General features: G+C 51.0%; 1 protein-coding gene across 1 annotated transcript in view; it reads left to right on the top strand.

Moving 5' to 3' along the window:
• Positions 1-1,332: 1,332 nt before the first annotated feature.
• Positions 1,333-14,979, top strand: part of LOC140411298 (T-cell differentiation antigen CD6-like) — a 138,852-nt gene continuing 125,205 nt past the window's right edge. The window contains exons 1-3 of the mRNA XM_072500420.1: positions 1,333-1,391; positions 3,640-3,699; positions 13,390-13,698. Coding sequence (XP_072356521.1) covers positions 13,596-13,698 — 103 coding nt within the window. The 5' untranslated portion in view covers positions 1,333-1,391; positions 3,640-3,699; positions 13,390-13,595. The remainder of the gene's footprint in view (positions 1,392-3,639; positions 3,700-13,389; positions 13,699-14,979) is intronic.

The raw sequence follows: 14,979 nt of genomic DNA, 5'->3' as shown, positions 1-14,979 counted from the left end.
TGACCCTCTGACAGTGCAGTACTCCCTCAGTACTGACCCACTGCCAATGCAGCACTCCCTCAGTACTGACCCTCTGACAGTGCAGCTCTCCCTCAGTACTGACCCTCTGACAGTGCGGCACTCCCTCAGTACTGACTCTCTGACAGTGCAGCACTCCCTCAGCACTGACCCTCTGACAGTGCAGCACTCCCTCAGTACTGACCCTCTGACAGTGCAGCACTCACTCAGTACTGACTCTCTGACAGTGCAGCACTCACTCAGTACTGACCCTCTGACAGTGCAGTACTCCCTCAGTACTGACCCACTGACAATGCAGCACTCCCTCAGTACTGACCCTCTGACAGTGCAGCACTCCCTCAGTACTGACCCTCTGACAGTGCAGCACTCCGTCAGGACTGACCCTCTGACAGTGCAGCACTCCCTCAGCACTGACCCTCTGACAGTGCAGCACTCCCTCAGTACTGACCCTCTGACAGTGCAGTACTCCCTCAGTACTGACCCACTGACAATGCAGCACTCCCTCAGCACTGACCCTCTGACAGTGCAGCACTCCCTCAGTACTGACCCTCTGACAGTGCGGCACTCCCTCAGTACTGACCCTCTGACAGTGCAGCACTCCCTCAGTACTGACCGTCTGACAGTGCAGCACTCCATCAGTACTGACCCTGTGACAGTGCAGCACTCCCTCAGTACTGACCCTGTGACAGTGCGGCACTCCCTCAGTACTGACCCTCTGACAGTGCAGAGCTCCCTCAGTACTGACCCTGTGACAGTGCGGCACTCCCTCTGTGCTGACCCTGTGACAGTGCGGAACTCCCTCAGTACTGACCCTCTGACAGTGCAGCACTCCCTCAGTACTGACCCTCTGACAGTGCAGCGCTCCCTCAGTACTGACCCTCTGACAGTGCAGCACTCCCTCAGTACTGACCCTCTGACAGTGCAGCGCTCCCTCATTACTGACCCTCTGACAGTGCGACACTCCCTCAGTACTGACCCTGTGACAGTGCGGCACTCCCTCAGTACTGACCCTGTGACAGTGCGGCACTCCCTCAGTACTGACCCTGTGACAGTGCGGCACTCCCTCAGTGCTGTTATCCCAAATGTCACCCTATTCACTGAGTATGACCTTGTTGAGTTGATGCTTAAACCTACGACCATGTTACTCAGAGATCAGAGAACAGTGCCGAATGAGCCACGGCGGACACATTAACCGTGTGGTGTGACCAGGTTAAGGTGCAAACGGGTGCAGATCATGCTGCAGCTGTCTTCGTCATTGAATGGTGCAGTTGATTGTTAATCTGTGTCCTTGTTATTTCCAGGGCTGGTGGCCTCCCACAGTGTTACTGCTAATATCGAGACTCCCAACTGGACAACCCGTCACCCTGCCCCAAGTAAGCTCCTCCGTTTCTCCTTCACAATACAATTGCTCAATTGCTCGCGTTCGATTATGCGAGTCTGTCCACCGATGGGGGGGGGGGGGGTCGCGGTGATTGATTAGTTCAGCCTGGGCGTGGGACTCCGAGGAAAGTAACCAGACACCACGCGCAGAGTCGGAAGGTGCTCGCAGGCCGGTGCAGACAGGTTACACCTGTGCAACTGGGTGAAACCGTGCTGTTAAATGTCCTGCACACTGGGGAGGATGTGTGGGCGGGGTCCCGGGGCCTTCCAGTACCGCCGAAGTCAGAGGACGCTTGGCGGCTCCACTGCGTCTGCCCCGAGTGTATCCGATGCACCAGAGCAGGAAAATCCCGGTCCGCACAGTTGAGGCAAATATCATGCACACCACACAGCGTCGATCCCTCTAGTCCTGAAGGAGGCCATTCGGCCCATCGAATCTGCACCAACCCTTCGAATGAGTGCGCTACCTAGGCCCGATGCCCAGTCCTATCACTGTAACCCCACCTAACCTTTTGGCCAGTAAGAGGTCCTCCAACACCTGGGTCCTCACCATAATCCTGAGGGAGGAGCAGTGCTCCGAAAGCTAGTGATTCGAAACAAACGTGTTGGACTTTAACCTGCTGTTGCCGGACTTCTTACTGTGCTCACCCCAGTCCAACGCCGGCACCGCCACAACATGATGGAGCAATTTATTTTGGTCAATCCTCCTAATCTTTGGACTGCGGGAGCAAACCGGAGCACCCGGAGGAATCCCGTGCAGACAATGGGAGGAAGTGCAGACTCCGCGTAGACAGTGGGCCCAAGGCCGGAATTGAACCCGGGTCCCCGGAGCTGTGAGGCAGCAGTGCTAACCACTGTGCCGCATCCCCACGTTTTTTGGGGAGGGTCGGTGCAGAGCCGATGGGGCAAATGGGCTCCAATTACACGGTCTGAAACCTGGGCATTCCATGGAGCTTCGCAGGCTCATGAATCCCACAGGATTTCCCAGTGATTTGGTGCCTGAGACCTTCGAGCCCGCAAGGAAAATGCCGGCTGATGAGGTGTGGAGTGGGAAGCGGGGAAAGCGATGCAGGTGGCTGGAGTTCCAAAGAGAGAGTTCCAGGACAAAGGCCCCATCACCTGAATGGTGGTGGGGAGGGGGCAGCCCCTTTGGGGGAGGAATTGGCCATATTCGGAGGGGCGCAAAGATGGTGGAGGAGATCCACAGATAGGGAGGGCTCTAGGGGCTGGAGGAGGTTACAGAGATAGGGAGGGCTGTAGGGGCTGGAGGAGGCTACAGAGATTGGGAGGGTTGTAGGGGCTGGAGGAGGCTACAGAGATTAGGAGGGTTGTAGGGACTGGAGGAGGTTCCAGAGTTGGGAGGATTGTCGGGGCTGGAGGAGGACACAGAGATAGGGAGGGTTGTAGGGGCTGGAGGAGGCCACAGAGATAGGGAGGGTTGTAGGGGCTGGAGGAGACTACAGAGATTGGGAGGGTTGTAGGGGCTGGAGGAGATTACAGAGATAGGGAGGGTTGTAGGGGCTGGAGGAGGTTACAGAGATAGGGAGGGTTGTAGGGGCTGGAGGAGGTTACAGAGATAGGGAGGGTTGTAGGGGCTGGAGGAGGTTACAGAGATAGGGAGGGTTGTCGGGGCTGGAGGAAGTTACAGAGATAGGGAGGGTTGTAGGGTCTGGAGGAGTTTACTGAGATAGGGAGAGTTGTAGGGGCTGGAGGAGGTTACAGAGATAGGGAGGGTTGTCGGGGCTGGAGGAGGTTACAGAGATAGGGAGGGGTGTAGGGGCTGGAGGAGGTTACAGAGATAGGGAGGGTTGTAGGGGCTGGAGGAGGTTACAGAGATAGGGAGGGCTGTAGGGTCTGTAGGAGGTTACAGAGATAGGGGTGGGCAAGAGGATGAGTGATTTTATACTACGGACGTGCATTTTAAAATAATCTAACTGGGGGATGAGGCACCAAAGTCGTCAGTGGGCCTAGTGAGCGGGTATTGGGTAAATGTAACTTGATGCGAGTCATTATTCGTGGCAACACAGCTTTTCTACCAATCAGGCGGATGAGCAATGGACGGGATCTGGGCAATCAGTGTCGGGTCAGAAGGCACGAAGCAGTCAGCCATCACCGCAGGAGAATGAGGTCAAAGGGTAGCAGTGAGGATCAGCAGGGGTGGAGAGGGCTCATGGTCCTGACGGACGAAACATATGGGTGACAAACATTGTGCCTGAGTTTACTCTGCATTTTCTCCTGCAGATTTCAATCTTTCGGAGGGAACACGGCCACCTGCAGTGCCTGCAACCACCCCTCCTCCTGGTAAGAATGTTCTGGCGACTTAACTTTGCTTTCCTTCCCCCTCTCTGAGCTGCCGGTGAAATCATTCACCTAACCCTAACCCTAACCCTAACCCTAACCCTAACTCTAACCTTAACCCGAACGCTAACCCTAACCCTAACCCTAACCCTCACCCTAACTCTAACCCTAACCCTAACCCTAACCCTAACCTTAACCCTAACCCTCACCCTAACCCTCACCCTAACCCTATCTTTAGACCACCAATCCACACTCTACACTCTAACCCCAAGTCCCTTAATAGGAACATTTTCCAGGAACATACCTCTCAAAAATTAACCATTGTCTCAACCTCAGAAACCCATAAGACTACAACCTAACCCCATCCCACCACTATCCCATATTAGAAAAATCATTCTCTAAATTTAATAAATTAACAGACATTTCTGTATCAACGGCAATGTGTAGGGTGAACTGGTGTAAGGCACATGTTCTTGGTGCTACTTCAACCCCAACAAGGGTGGTCTCCTCGCTGCAAAGACTTCCCAGCCACATGCTCAGGCATTTAAGCTGTTCAGAAAAATTATAAAACTTAATATATTTTTATTAAATGAAGCATATTTTTCTTGGGATACATGTTTTAACCCTTATCCAACAACCCTCAACCCTCAGAAACCAATAACACTACAACTTAATCCCAACCAACCCACTACTATCCCATATTAGAAAAATAATTCTCTAAATTGAATAAATTAACAGATATTTCTGGATAAACGACAATGGGTCGGGTAAGCTGGTGTCAGACCGCGTTCTTGGTTGTACTTCAACCCCAACAAGGGTGGTCTCCTCGCTGCAAAGCCTTCCCACCTACATACTCGGACATTTAAGCGGTTCAGAAAAATCATGGAACTTAATAAATATTTAAATTCATTGAAACACATATTTTTCTTGGGATATTAGTCGTAACTCTTATCTAAAACCTTAACCCAACACCTTTACACATTTATAATACACTTGGTTCCTCACCTTTTCCTTAATAAAACTGTAGTCAAAAAGAAAACGTAAAATCCGATACAGTCCGTAACCCTAACCGTAACCCTAACCCTAACCCTAACCCTAACCCCATAAAGGGTGACCTCTTTTCTGCACACCTTCTTTACTACACGTTCACACATTGAATCTGTTCAAAAAAATCATATAACTTAATAGATTTTAATTGGATGTAGGACCTACATACGGTTTTTCACTTAAAATATTAGACATAACCCTAACCCTAACCCCAACACAACAATACTTACAACTTTTAAATACATTATTCTTCCAACCTTCTTCTTATACAACTATAATCTAATCTTTGCTTCTCACTTACTATTTTACAACTTTTATTTATCTTAAATTTCTAAATACGTGCTCAGTTCCGTGAAACAAGATGACATAAAATCCTATACGGAAAAGAATGTTGAACATGTGCCAGTAAAGTGGCAGACGCTTCGGCGCTGTATCCCTTATTGGGGGCAGAAAAAAGGGAAACCACCCATCTGTCTGAAACCCGGAATCCTAACCTTGACGAGTGCCACGTGCAACATTAACTTGTTCCAAGTAGTGTCATAATACATGTATCTTTTTCTCGGATTCTTATATCTATCCTACAATTCTTCATGTCTCCGCCCTATGCATAATCTTCCCTAGTATTATCCTCCCTTTTATAATGTCCCCCTATATCTCCTAAGAACCCGGACTCTATATCTAATAAGCCTTCTTAGTTACACGTTCGGATATTGAATCTGTTCAAAAAACTATATAACTTAATAGATATTTTAATTCAATGATTTACATATGTTCCTTCATTTGAGATATTAGTTGAAACCTTAATCCATAACCCTAACATAACACATTTACGATTTTTAAATAAACTATTCTCCCAACCTTCTTATATAACTACAATCTAATCTTTGCTGCTCACGTACTATTTTCCAACTTTCATTTATCTTAAATTCCTAAATACGTGCTCAGTTCCGTGAAACAAGATGACGTAAAATCCTATGAGGAAAAGAATGTTGAACGTGCGCCAGTAAAGTGGCAGACGCTTCGGCGCTGTATCCTTTATTGGGTGCAGAAAAAAGGGAAACCATCCATCTGTCCGTAACCCGGAATCCTAACCCTAACCCTAACCCTAACCCTAACCCTAACCCTAACGTAACACTAACCTTAACCACAACTCCAAACCTAACCTTAAACCTAACCCTAATCCTAACCCTAACCCTAACCCTAACTCTAACCCTAACCCTAACCCTAACCCTAACCCTAACTCTAACTCTAACCCTAACACTAACACTAACACTAACCCTAACCCTAACCCTAACGTAACACTAACCTTAACCACAACCCCAAACCTAACCTTAAACCTAACCCTAATCCTAACCCTAACTCTAACTCTAACCCTAACCCGAACTCTAACCCTAACCCTAACCCTAACCCTAACACTAACACTAACCCTAACGTGACACTAACCTTAACCCCAACCCCAACCCTAACCTTAGCCCTAACCCCAACCCCAACCCCAACCCTAACCCTAACCCTAACCTGGCTACATGTGAAAGGCCAGGCAATGTGACAGAGGCAAAGACAGCCAGGCCTAACCCAACCCTAACCCTAACCCTAACCCTAACAATAACCCTAACCCTAACCCTAACACTAACAAGAACCCTAACCCTAACTCTAACCCTAACCCTAACCCTAATCCTAACCCTAACCCAACTCTAACCCTAAACCTAACCCTAACCCCAGTCCTAACCCTAACCCCAATCCTAACCCGAACGCTCCTACCCTCCTGCCCTCACTGGGATTCACTTTCCAAAAGGAATGTTGTGCATTGGCATTAATCTAATTGCTGCATTTATGTGACATGAAACAGGAGAATATTGACTGATCTTCCAGACTTGTCACCGGGTGTGCACTGGAAGACCGCACGTTGTAACGTGGCTCATCTGAGATGAAACTTCATTGCAAGCACTCGCTTCATCGAGACCTTGGAGACTCCGAGGGGGTACTACGGGAGGGATGTGGAGAGGATGTTTCCTCTTGTGGGAGAATCTAGAACGAGGGGGGAGGGGTCACTGTTTAAAAATAAGGGGGTGGCCCAGCGATGATGCAATCAGGTACATACCCAGGAAAGGCACTGGCCTGGTTTGCACACGCTATCTTACCCATCCAGCCTGACTGTACGCTGGAGTGCGTCACTGCTGGTTTGCAAGGGCACCAACCAGTCACGATGAACATGCTGGAGGAGCGCAAGTAGCCCCCAGTGGGTGGAGCATATCCGGGCAGGGTTATAGGAGCTGGAGGAGGTTATAGAGGTAGGGTGGGTTGTCGGGGCTCGAGGGGGTTACAGAGATAGGGAGGGTTGTATGGACTGGAGGAGGTTACAGAGATAGGGAGGGTTGTCGGGGCTGGAGGAGGTTACAGAGATAGGAAGGGTTGTCGGGGCTGGAGGCGGTTACAGAGATAGGGAGGGTTGTAGGGACTGGAGGAGGTTACAGAGATAGGGAGGGTTGTAGGGGCTGGAGGAGGTTACAGAGATAGGGAGGGTTGTAGGGACTGGAGGAGGTTACAGAGATAGGTAGGGTTATAGGGACTGGAGGAGGTTACAGAGATAGGGAGTGTTGTCGGGGCTGGAGGAGGTTACAGAGATAGGGAGGGTTGTAGGGACTGGAGGAGGTTACAGAGATAGGGAGGGTTGTAGGGGCTGGAGGAGGTTACAGAGATAGGGAGGTTGTAGGGACTGGAGATGGTTACAGAGATAGGGAGGGTTGTAGGAGCTGGAGGAGGTTAAAGAGATAGGGAGGGTTGTAGGGGTTGGAGGAGGTTACAGAGATAGCGAGAATTGTAGCGGCTGGAGGAGGTTACAGAGATAGGGAGGGTTGTAGGGGTTGGAGGAGGTCACAGAAATAGGGAGGGTTATAGGGTCTGGAGGAGGTTACAGAGATAGGGAGGGTTGTAGGGGCTGAAGGAGGTTTCAGAGATAGGGAGGGTTGTCGGGGCTGGAGGAGGTTACAGAGATAGTGAGGGTTGTAGGGGCTGAAGGAGGTTTCAGAGATAGGGAGGGTTGTAGGGGTTAAAGGAGGTTTCAGAGATAGGGAGGGTTGTTGGGACTGGAGGAGGCTACTGAGGTGGGAAGCGTTGTAGAGGTTGGAGGAGGTTACAGTGATAGGGAGGGTTGTAGGGGCTGGAGGAGGTTACAGAGATGGGGAGGATTGTAGGGGCTGGAGGAGGTTACAGAGATGGGAAGGATTGTAGGGGCTGGAGGAGGTTACAGAGATCGGGAGGGTTGTAGGGGCTGGAGAAGGTTACTGAAATAGGGAGCGTTGTAGGGGCTGGAGGAGGTTACAGAGATTGTGAGGGTTGTCGGGACTGGAGGATGTTACAGAGATGAGGAGGGTTGTAGGGGCTGGCGGAGTTTGCAGAGATAGGGAGGGTTGTAGAGGCCGAAAGAGATTACAGGATGGTAAGGGTTGTAGGGACTGGAGGAGGCTACAGAGATAGGGAGGATTGTAGGGGCTGGAGGAGGTTACAGAGATGGGGAGGATTGTAGGGGCTGGAGGAGGTTACAGAGATGGGGAGGATTGTAGGGTCTGGAGGAGGCTACAGAGATAGGGAGGATTGTAGGGGCTGGAGGAGGTTACAGAGATAGGGAGGGTTGTAGGGACTGGAGGAGGTTACAGAGATGGGGAGGATTGTAGGGGCTGGAGGAGGTTACAGAGACGGGGAGGATTGCAGGGGCTGGAGGAGGTTACAGAGATAGGGAGGGGTGTAGGGGCTGGAGGAGGTTACAGAGATCGGGAGGGTTGTAGGGGCTGGAGGAGGTTACAGAGGTAGGGAGGGAAGTAGGGTCTGGAGGAGGTTACAGAGGTAGGGAGGGGTGTAGGGGCTGGAGGAGGTTACAGAGATCGGGAGGGTTGTAGGGGCTTGAGGAGGTTACAGAGATAGGGAGGGAATTAGGGTCTGGAGGAGGTTACAGAGGTAGGGAGGGTTGTAGGGGCTGGGGGAGTTTATAGAGATAGGGAGGGAAGTAGGGTCTGGAGGAGGTTACAGAGATATGGAGGGTTGTAGGGGTTGGAGGAGGTTACAGAGGTAGGGACTGTTGTCGGGGCTAAGGGTGTATGAGGAGGCAGCCTTGCTAGTTCTATCAGGTTCCGTATTGCCAGAGTGATTCTGCCACCCTCCCTCCCCACAGAGACACTGAAACCCAGAGTCCGTGTCGAGAAAACCCAGCTGGGAAATCACCCGTCAGTGACGCTGACAGTCCTGACAAATGTGGGGGCGATTCCACCCAGAATATCTGAATGTCTTTTAAATTCAGAACCAGGTAGATTCTTCATGAAAGATCAGTGTGGATGGTGGTGGGGTGGGGGGGGGGGGTTGCGGGTGGGGGGGGGGGGGGGGGGGAGGGGGCGGGGGGGCTGAAAGGTTATCGGGGAGGGTCAGCAGGAATGTGCAGTTCAGGTTACAATCAGATCAGAGGGATCTTAGTGAATGGGAGACCAGGTTCAAATGGGCCGAATGGCCTCCTTCTGCTTCTGTTCCTGCTCGGCGTCCCCATGCCTTTGTGACACTTCGTGGCCCTACCATAATTGTACCTGAGAGATGGGAAGATGGATCGGAATCCAATAAGTGGTTGTGGGCCAGGGTTTAGAAAGCACCAAAGTATATCATGGAGTTTCCCTGACCTATAACTGTTAATTGATTGTAGCTACGATAATCACAAGAGTCCGTCTGTCTAGTGTTATTCAACAGAGTCCTTGGCTGGTTTCAATTACAAAACAAGCTTTATTCTACGAATGTAGTTACCATTCGTATAAACACACACAGTAAGAATTTTTATCAACTACAAACATAAAGCTACAGTAATCAATGCATAACCCTTAATGAATTCCTCCTTAACTGTTCCAATTCTATAACAAAATCCAAGTAAAACCGGAAACCACTTTTCAAAGGTGTGGCCCAGAACACGGCATTCTTACTGGGTTATACTTGTTATTAACCCTGTTCCCCTTTTCAAACAGCAGGTTTGAAATCCTTCCAGAGAGCAATTATCTATTTTAAGTCATCAAGCAGTCTGGAAATAACTTTTAAAATGAAGGTAGAGGAACACTTCTTTCAACTTGTGCAGTCCAAATCAGTCTAAACTTAAAGCAAAAGTAAAACATACAGAGCCACAGCCCAGCCCCACCCACACAATGAAGCCATGTGATAAGACAAAAACATTTCTTGAAGGGGCACTCCCATGACAGTGTTTAAAGCCACCATGGGGTCAGGATGGGGTATAGATAGGCAGGAAAATTTCCCATTGGTGAAGGATTGAGACGTAGGGGGCATCGATTTAAGGTGAGTGGTTGCGAGGACCACGGGCAGTATGGGAAACCTTGTATTGTTTCCACAACGGGCGTTTCGAATCGGGTGCGCGCTGCCAGGGAACCTGGGGCATTGGTGGCAGGGGGGAGAGGATCGATCGTGCCTACAATTGCAACCTCAGACCCCAAAGGGGGTAAATGGAGAAAAAAAGCAGGGCGGCAGTGAAATGGGGTCAATTTGCTTGACGAGGCCAGATTGGCCCTACCTTCGCTGGTACCCAGTCTACGGGTGGAGTCCTACGGCCCCGTTGCGGGTGAGACGTTCAAAAATCTTCGGCTGGGCTGGAAAATCCCACTGGTGGGAGGGGCCGTTAGATTCCACCCGACTATTGCCGGAAAAGTCCGACCTCCCAGCTGTGGGCTTCGGAGGAGCAGACTGATGTAAAGGAAGGCGGGCGAAAATTATTCTCTTTATCAATTCCAACAAAGTATTAATTTTAAACACGTAGAAAATCGGAGCAGGAGGAATCCGCTCGGCCCTTCGAGCCTGTTCCACCCTTCAATATGATCATGGCTGATTCTCTATCTCAGCACTACACTCCCGCACGCTCCCCGTACCCCCTTACACCTTTAGAGTCTGGAAATCTAGCAATTTCCTTCTTAAATATATTCCGTGGTAACCCCTCTTCCCCTTATTGATCAAGAACCTATCTATCTCCGTCTGAAAGACACGCAGCGATTTGGCCTCCACAGCCGTCTGCGGCAAAGAGTTCCGCAGATTCACCACCCTCTGGCTGAAGAAATTCCTCCTCATCTCTGTTTTAAAGGGTCGTCCCTTTAGTCTGAGATGGTGTCCCCCCTGGTTCTAGTTTTTCCTACAAGTGGAAACATCCTCTCCACATCCACTCTATCCGGGCCTCGCAGCATCCTGTAAGCTTCAATAAGATCACCCCCCCCCCCCCCCATCCTTCTAAGCACCAACGAGTGCAGACCCGGAGTATCCTGACACTGTGACCCCTTGTTCCAGGCCCATACCCCCCCCCCAGACAGAGGAAACATCATCGCTGCATCCAGTCTGCCCGGGTCTATCAGAATTTTATATTTCAATCAGATCCCCTCTCATTCTTCTGGATTCCAATGAATTCGGGCCCATTCTGTCCTCCCACGACAATCCTGTCACCCCAGGGATCAGTCTGGTGAACCTTCGCTCTCCCCCCCCCCCCCCCCCCGTCCCCCCCCTCTGTGGTAAGTAAATCCTTTCTCAGATAAGGGGACCCAAACTGCTCCCGATACTCCGGGTGTGGTCTCGCCGAGGCCCTGAACAGCTGCAGTAAGACATCCTCACTCCTGTGCTCAAGTGACCTCGCAATGAAGGCCAACGCTGCCATATCCCTTCCTGACCGCTGGATGCAGCTGCATTGCTGGTTTTCAGTGAGTGGTGGACAAAGGCACCCAGGTCCCTTTGTACCGCAACATTCCCCACTTGAATAAATCTCCGCCATTCTGTTCCTCTGTCCGAAGTGGATAACTTCACATTTATCCACGTTATACTGCACCGACCATGTATGTACCTAGCAGAATTTATAACACTGGACTACATTTCAACAAGGTCCAGTACTATGAATACTGTCATAATATACACCAGTATATCATGGCGCACACACACACACACACACACTGGTGGACATGCAGTGGGACCAATCAGCATACACAACACCGCAGCCAATCACCAGTGAGAGCACACGCACTATAAAGACAGGGGACAGGAGAGTTGCTGCTCATTGTAGTAGCAGCCAGCTCGGAGCACAGAGCTCACAGCCTGCAACACGGACATTCACCATGTGCTGAGTGGATCACCTGGTTAGGACTAGGCAAGGGTCAACAGTTAAAGCTGGTATTGCATTTACCCACAGTTCAAGTATGTTAATATAGTTAACCTTATAGTAAAATAGAGTTGCACCACTTCCAGTGTTGGTGACCTGTGTGTGATCCAGAACACCCAACACATCAAATACTACAAGGGAGATTGTTAATTTGACAAGTGAAGCAAGGGTATTGAGTCTGCGTTTTCCCACAGCGAAGCATTGAATTGTAAGGCAGCGAGATTCCCGTCGAAAAATCTTCCCCCCACCCCCCCAGTTTCTAAAATCGGAACTCCCATGAGGGTTATCGGCCGTGTGGCATCAGCGGGTCTGTCAGTCAAAAAATGGTTTCAGCAGTGTCACTTCCAGCTGGCCTGCTCCTCAACTCTGTCGGCGGGCTAGGCCTAAATGTCTTCTCAACCAACAGGGACATCAGGATGTCACGTCTGTGGAGCTGGTCCACTCAGGATTGACAAGGAAGCTGCGTCCACAACAGGTCTAGACCGAGCAGGAGAGGAGGAATTGGCTAGGTCTCTGGACTCTTGAAGGAGCAGGTCAAGGGGTGGCCTGTTGGAGAGGTCTTCAAAACAAAGAAACTTTGGATAGAATATTAGAGACACATAGAGAGAGAAAGAGAGGAAGAGGGAAAGAGAGAGAGAAGAGAGAGAAAGCGAGATGGAGAGAGAGAGAGAGAGAGAAAGAGAGAATGGGACAGAGAGACACAGAGAATGAGAGAGAGGGAGAGAGAGATTGTGAGAAAGAAAGGGATAGATAGAAAGCGATGGAGGGAGAAAGAGAGAGAGAAAGGGAGAGATAAATAGAGAGGCAGAGACAGAGAGAGAGAGAAGGAGAGAGAGATAGAGAGAAAGAGAGAGGGCTAGAGAGGGCGACAGAGAGAAAGGGGGGACAGAGAAAGAGAGAGATAGAGAGAATGAAAGAGGAAGAGAGGGAGATACATGTATATACCTAGACAGACAATGAGAGAGAAAGAGGGTGAGAGAAAGAGAGAGAGAGAAAGAGAAAGACAGAGAGAGCAATAGAGTGAAAGAAAGGGAGAGAGATGGTGAGAGAAGAAGCGAGAAAGTGAGAGTCTTTTAACTTGTGCAGAACAGCAATTAAGGGGCCATAATTATTCAACAGTCACAAACAAATCCAATGGGAATTCAGGAATTCCCAGCGAGCAGTGGGAATGGGGATCACGCTCCCGCAGTGGGAATGGTTGAGGTGAATGGTTTGGATATATTTACGGGAGTCAAATGGGATGAACTCACAAGGGAGAGAGCGATAGAAGGGGACGTTGAAGGGATGAGAGGAGGCCCGGGTGGAGCACAGACACCAGCACGGGGTAGATGGGCTGAATGGCATCTGAGACGCAAAAAACATCGTCCTGTGCCCTCACTTCCTGCGCTCTATCTTCGCAACTTCCTGTTGGTCCTGAATCCCACCCCGACTGACAAAGTGACCTGTTTTAACCCCCCCCCCCCCCACCATTTTTATTTCAGAGCTACCCGTGCGGTTGGTGAACGGGACGAGCGAGTGCTCGGGACGGGTGGAGCTGCTCCACCAGCAGGACTGGAGGCCCCTGTGCCGGGAGTTCTGGGACCACAAGGGGGCCGACGTGATCTGTCGGCAGCTGGGCTGCGGCCTCTCGCGTTCGAGCAGGCACGGCGGGAGCGGAGTGGGCCCCCCGCCCTTCTGGGTCCACCTGATGAACTGCACGGGGACCGAGGCAGGCTGGACGGACTGCCCCGGCAGCATGCTCGCCGTCAGCATGTGCGACAGGAACCTCGTCGCGGGGCTGGTCTGCACCGGTAGGTGAAGCTGACCTCGCCTTGTCTCAATTGTAGCCGTGGGCGGGGGAGGGGGGAGGGGGGGGGGGGGGTGAGGGGGGGAGGAGGAGGTGTTGAAGGAGGGAAGGGAGAAAAGATGGGCCGAAAGGTCGGAATGCGGTGAACGGTTTTGGTCCCCTGGCCTGCGGAAAGTTACGCCGACATTGCAGGCAGACCAGGGAAGGTTCACTGGGTGACCCCGGAGAGGGAGGGATTTCCTCACGGGGGGAGGCTGAGTCGGCTGGGCCTGCCCTCCTTGGAGTTTAGAAGAATGAGGGGCAACCTTATTGAGACAGACAGGATTGTCAGGGGGGCTTGACAGGGGAGATTCTGAGAGGATGTTTCCCCGTGTGGGAGAGTCTGGGCCCAGAGGACTGAATCTCAGAGTGAAGGGAGATTCTGAGAGGATGTTTCCCTGTGTGGGAGAGGCTGGTAGCAGAGGACAGAATCTCAGATTGAGGGTAGATTCTGAGAGGGTGTTTCCCCGTGTGGGAGAGTCTGGGCCCAGAGGACAGAATCTCAGAGTGAGGGGAGATTCTGAGAGGATGTTTCCCCGTGTGGGAGAGTCTGGGAGCAGAGGACTGAATCTCAGAGTGAGGGGAGATTCTGAGAGGATGTTTCCCCGTGTGGGAGAGTCTGGGAGCAGAGGACTGAATCTCAGAGTGAGGGGAGATTCTGAGAGGATGTTTCCCCATGTGGGAGAGTCTGGGAGCAGAGGACAGAATCTCAGAGTGAGGGGAGATTCTGAGAGGATGTTTCCCCGTGTGGGAGAGTCTGGGAGCAGAGGACAGAATCTCAGAGTGAGGGGAGATTCTGAGAGGATGTTTCCCCGTGTGGGAGAGTCTGGGAGCAGAGGACAGAATCTCAGAGTGAGGGGAGATTCTGAGAGGATGTTTCCCCGTGTGGGAGAGTCTGGGACCAGAGGACAGAATCTCAGAGTCAGGGGTCACCCATTTCAGACAGAGATGAGGAGGAATTTCTTCTCTCAGAGGGGAGTGAATGTGTGGAATTCTTTACCGCAGAGAGCTGTGGAGGCTGGGATGTTACGTATGTTCAAGGCCAAGAGAGACAGATTGTTAATCAGTGAGGGGATCGAGGGTTATGGGGATAAGGAGGGGAAAGTGGATTGAGGATTATCACATCAGAACTTACATGATCCCATTGAATGGCGGAGCAGACTCGATGGGCCGAATGGCCTGTTTCTGTCCCACATCTTGTGGCCTTGTGGATGAATGGGAGAAGGGGTGATGGAAGATTGAATGG

The sequence above is a fragment of the Scyliorhinus torazame genome, chromosome 4 (genome assembly GCF_047496885.1).
Source record: "Scyliorhinus torazame isolate Kashiwa2021f chromosome 4, sScyTor2.1, whole genome shotgun sequence".
NCBI lineage: Eukaryota > Metazoa > Chordata > Chondrichthyes > Carcharhiniformes > Scyliorhinidae > Scyliorhinus > Scyliorhinus torazame.
This window is presented reverse-complemented; position numbering and strand designations above follow the sequence as displayed.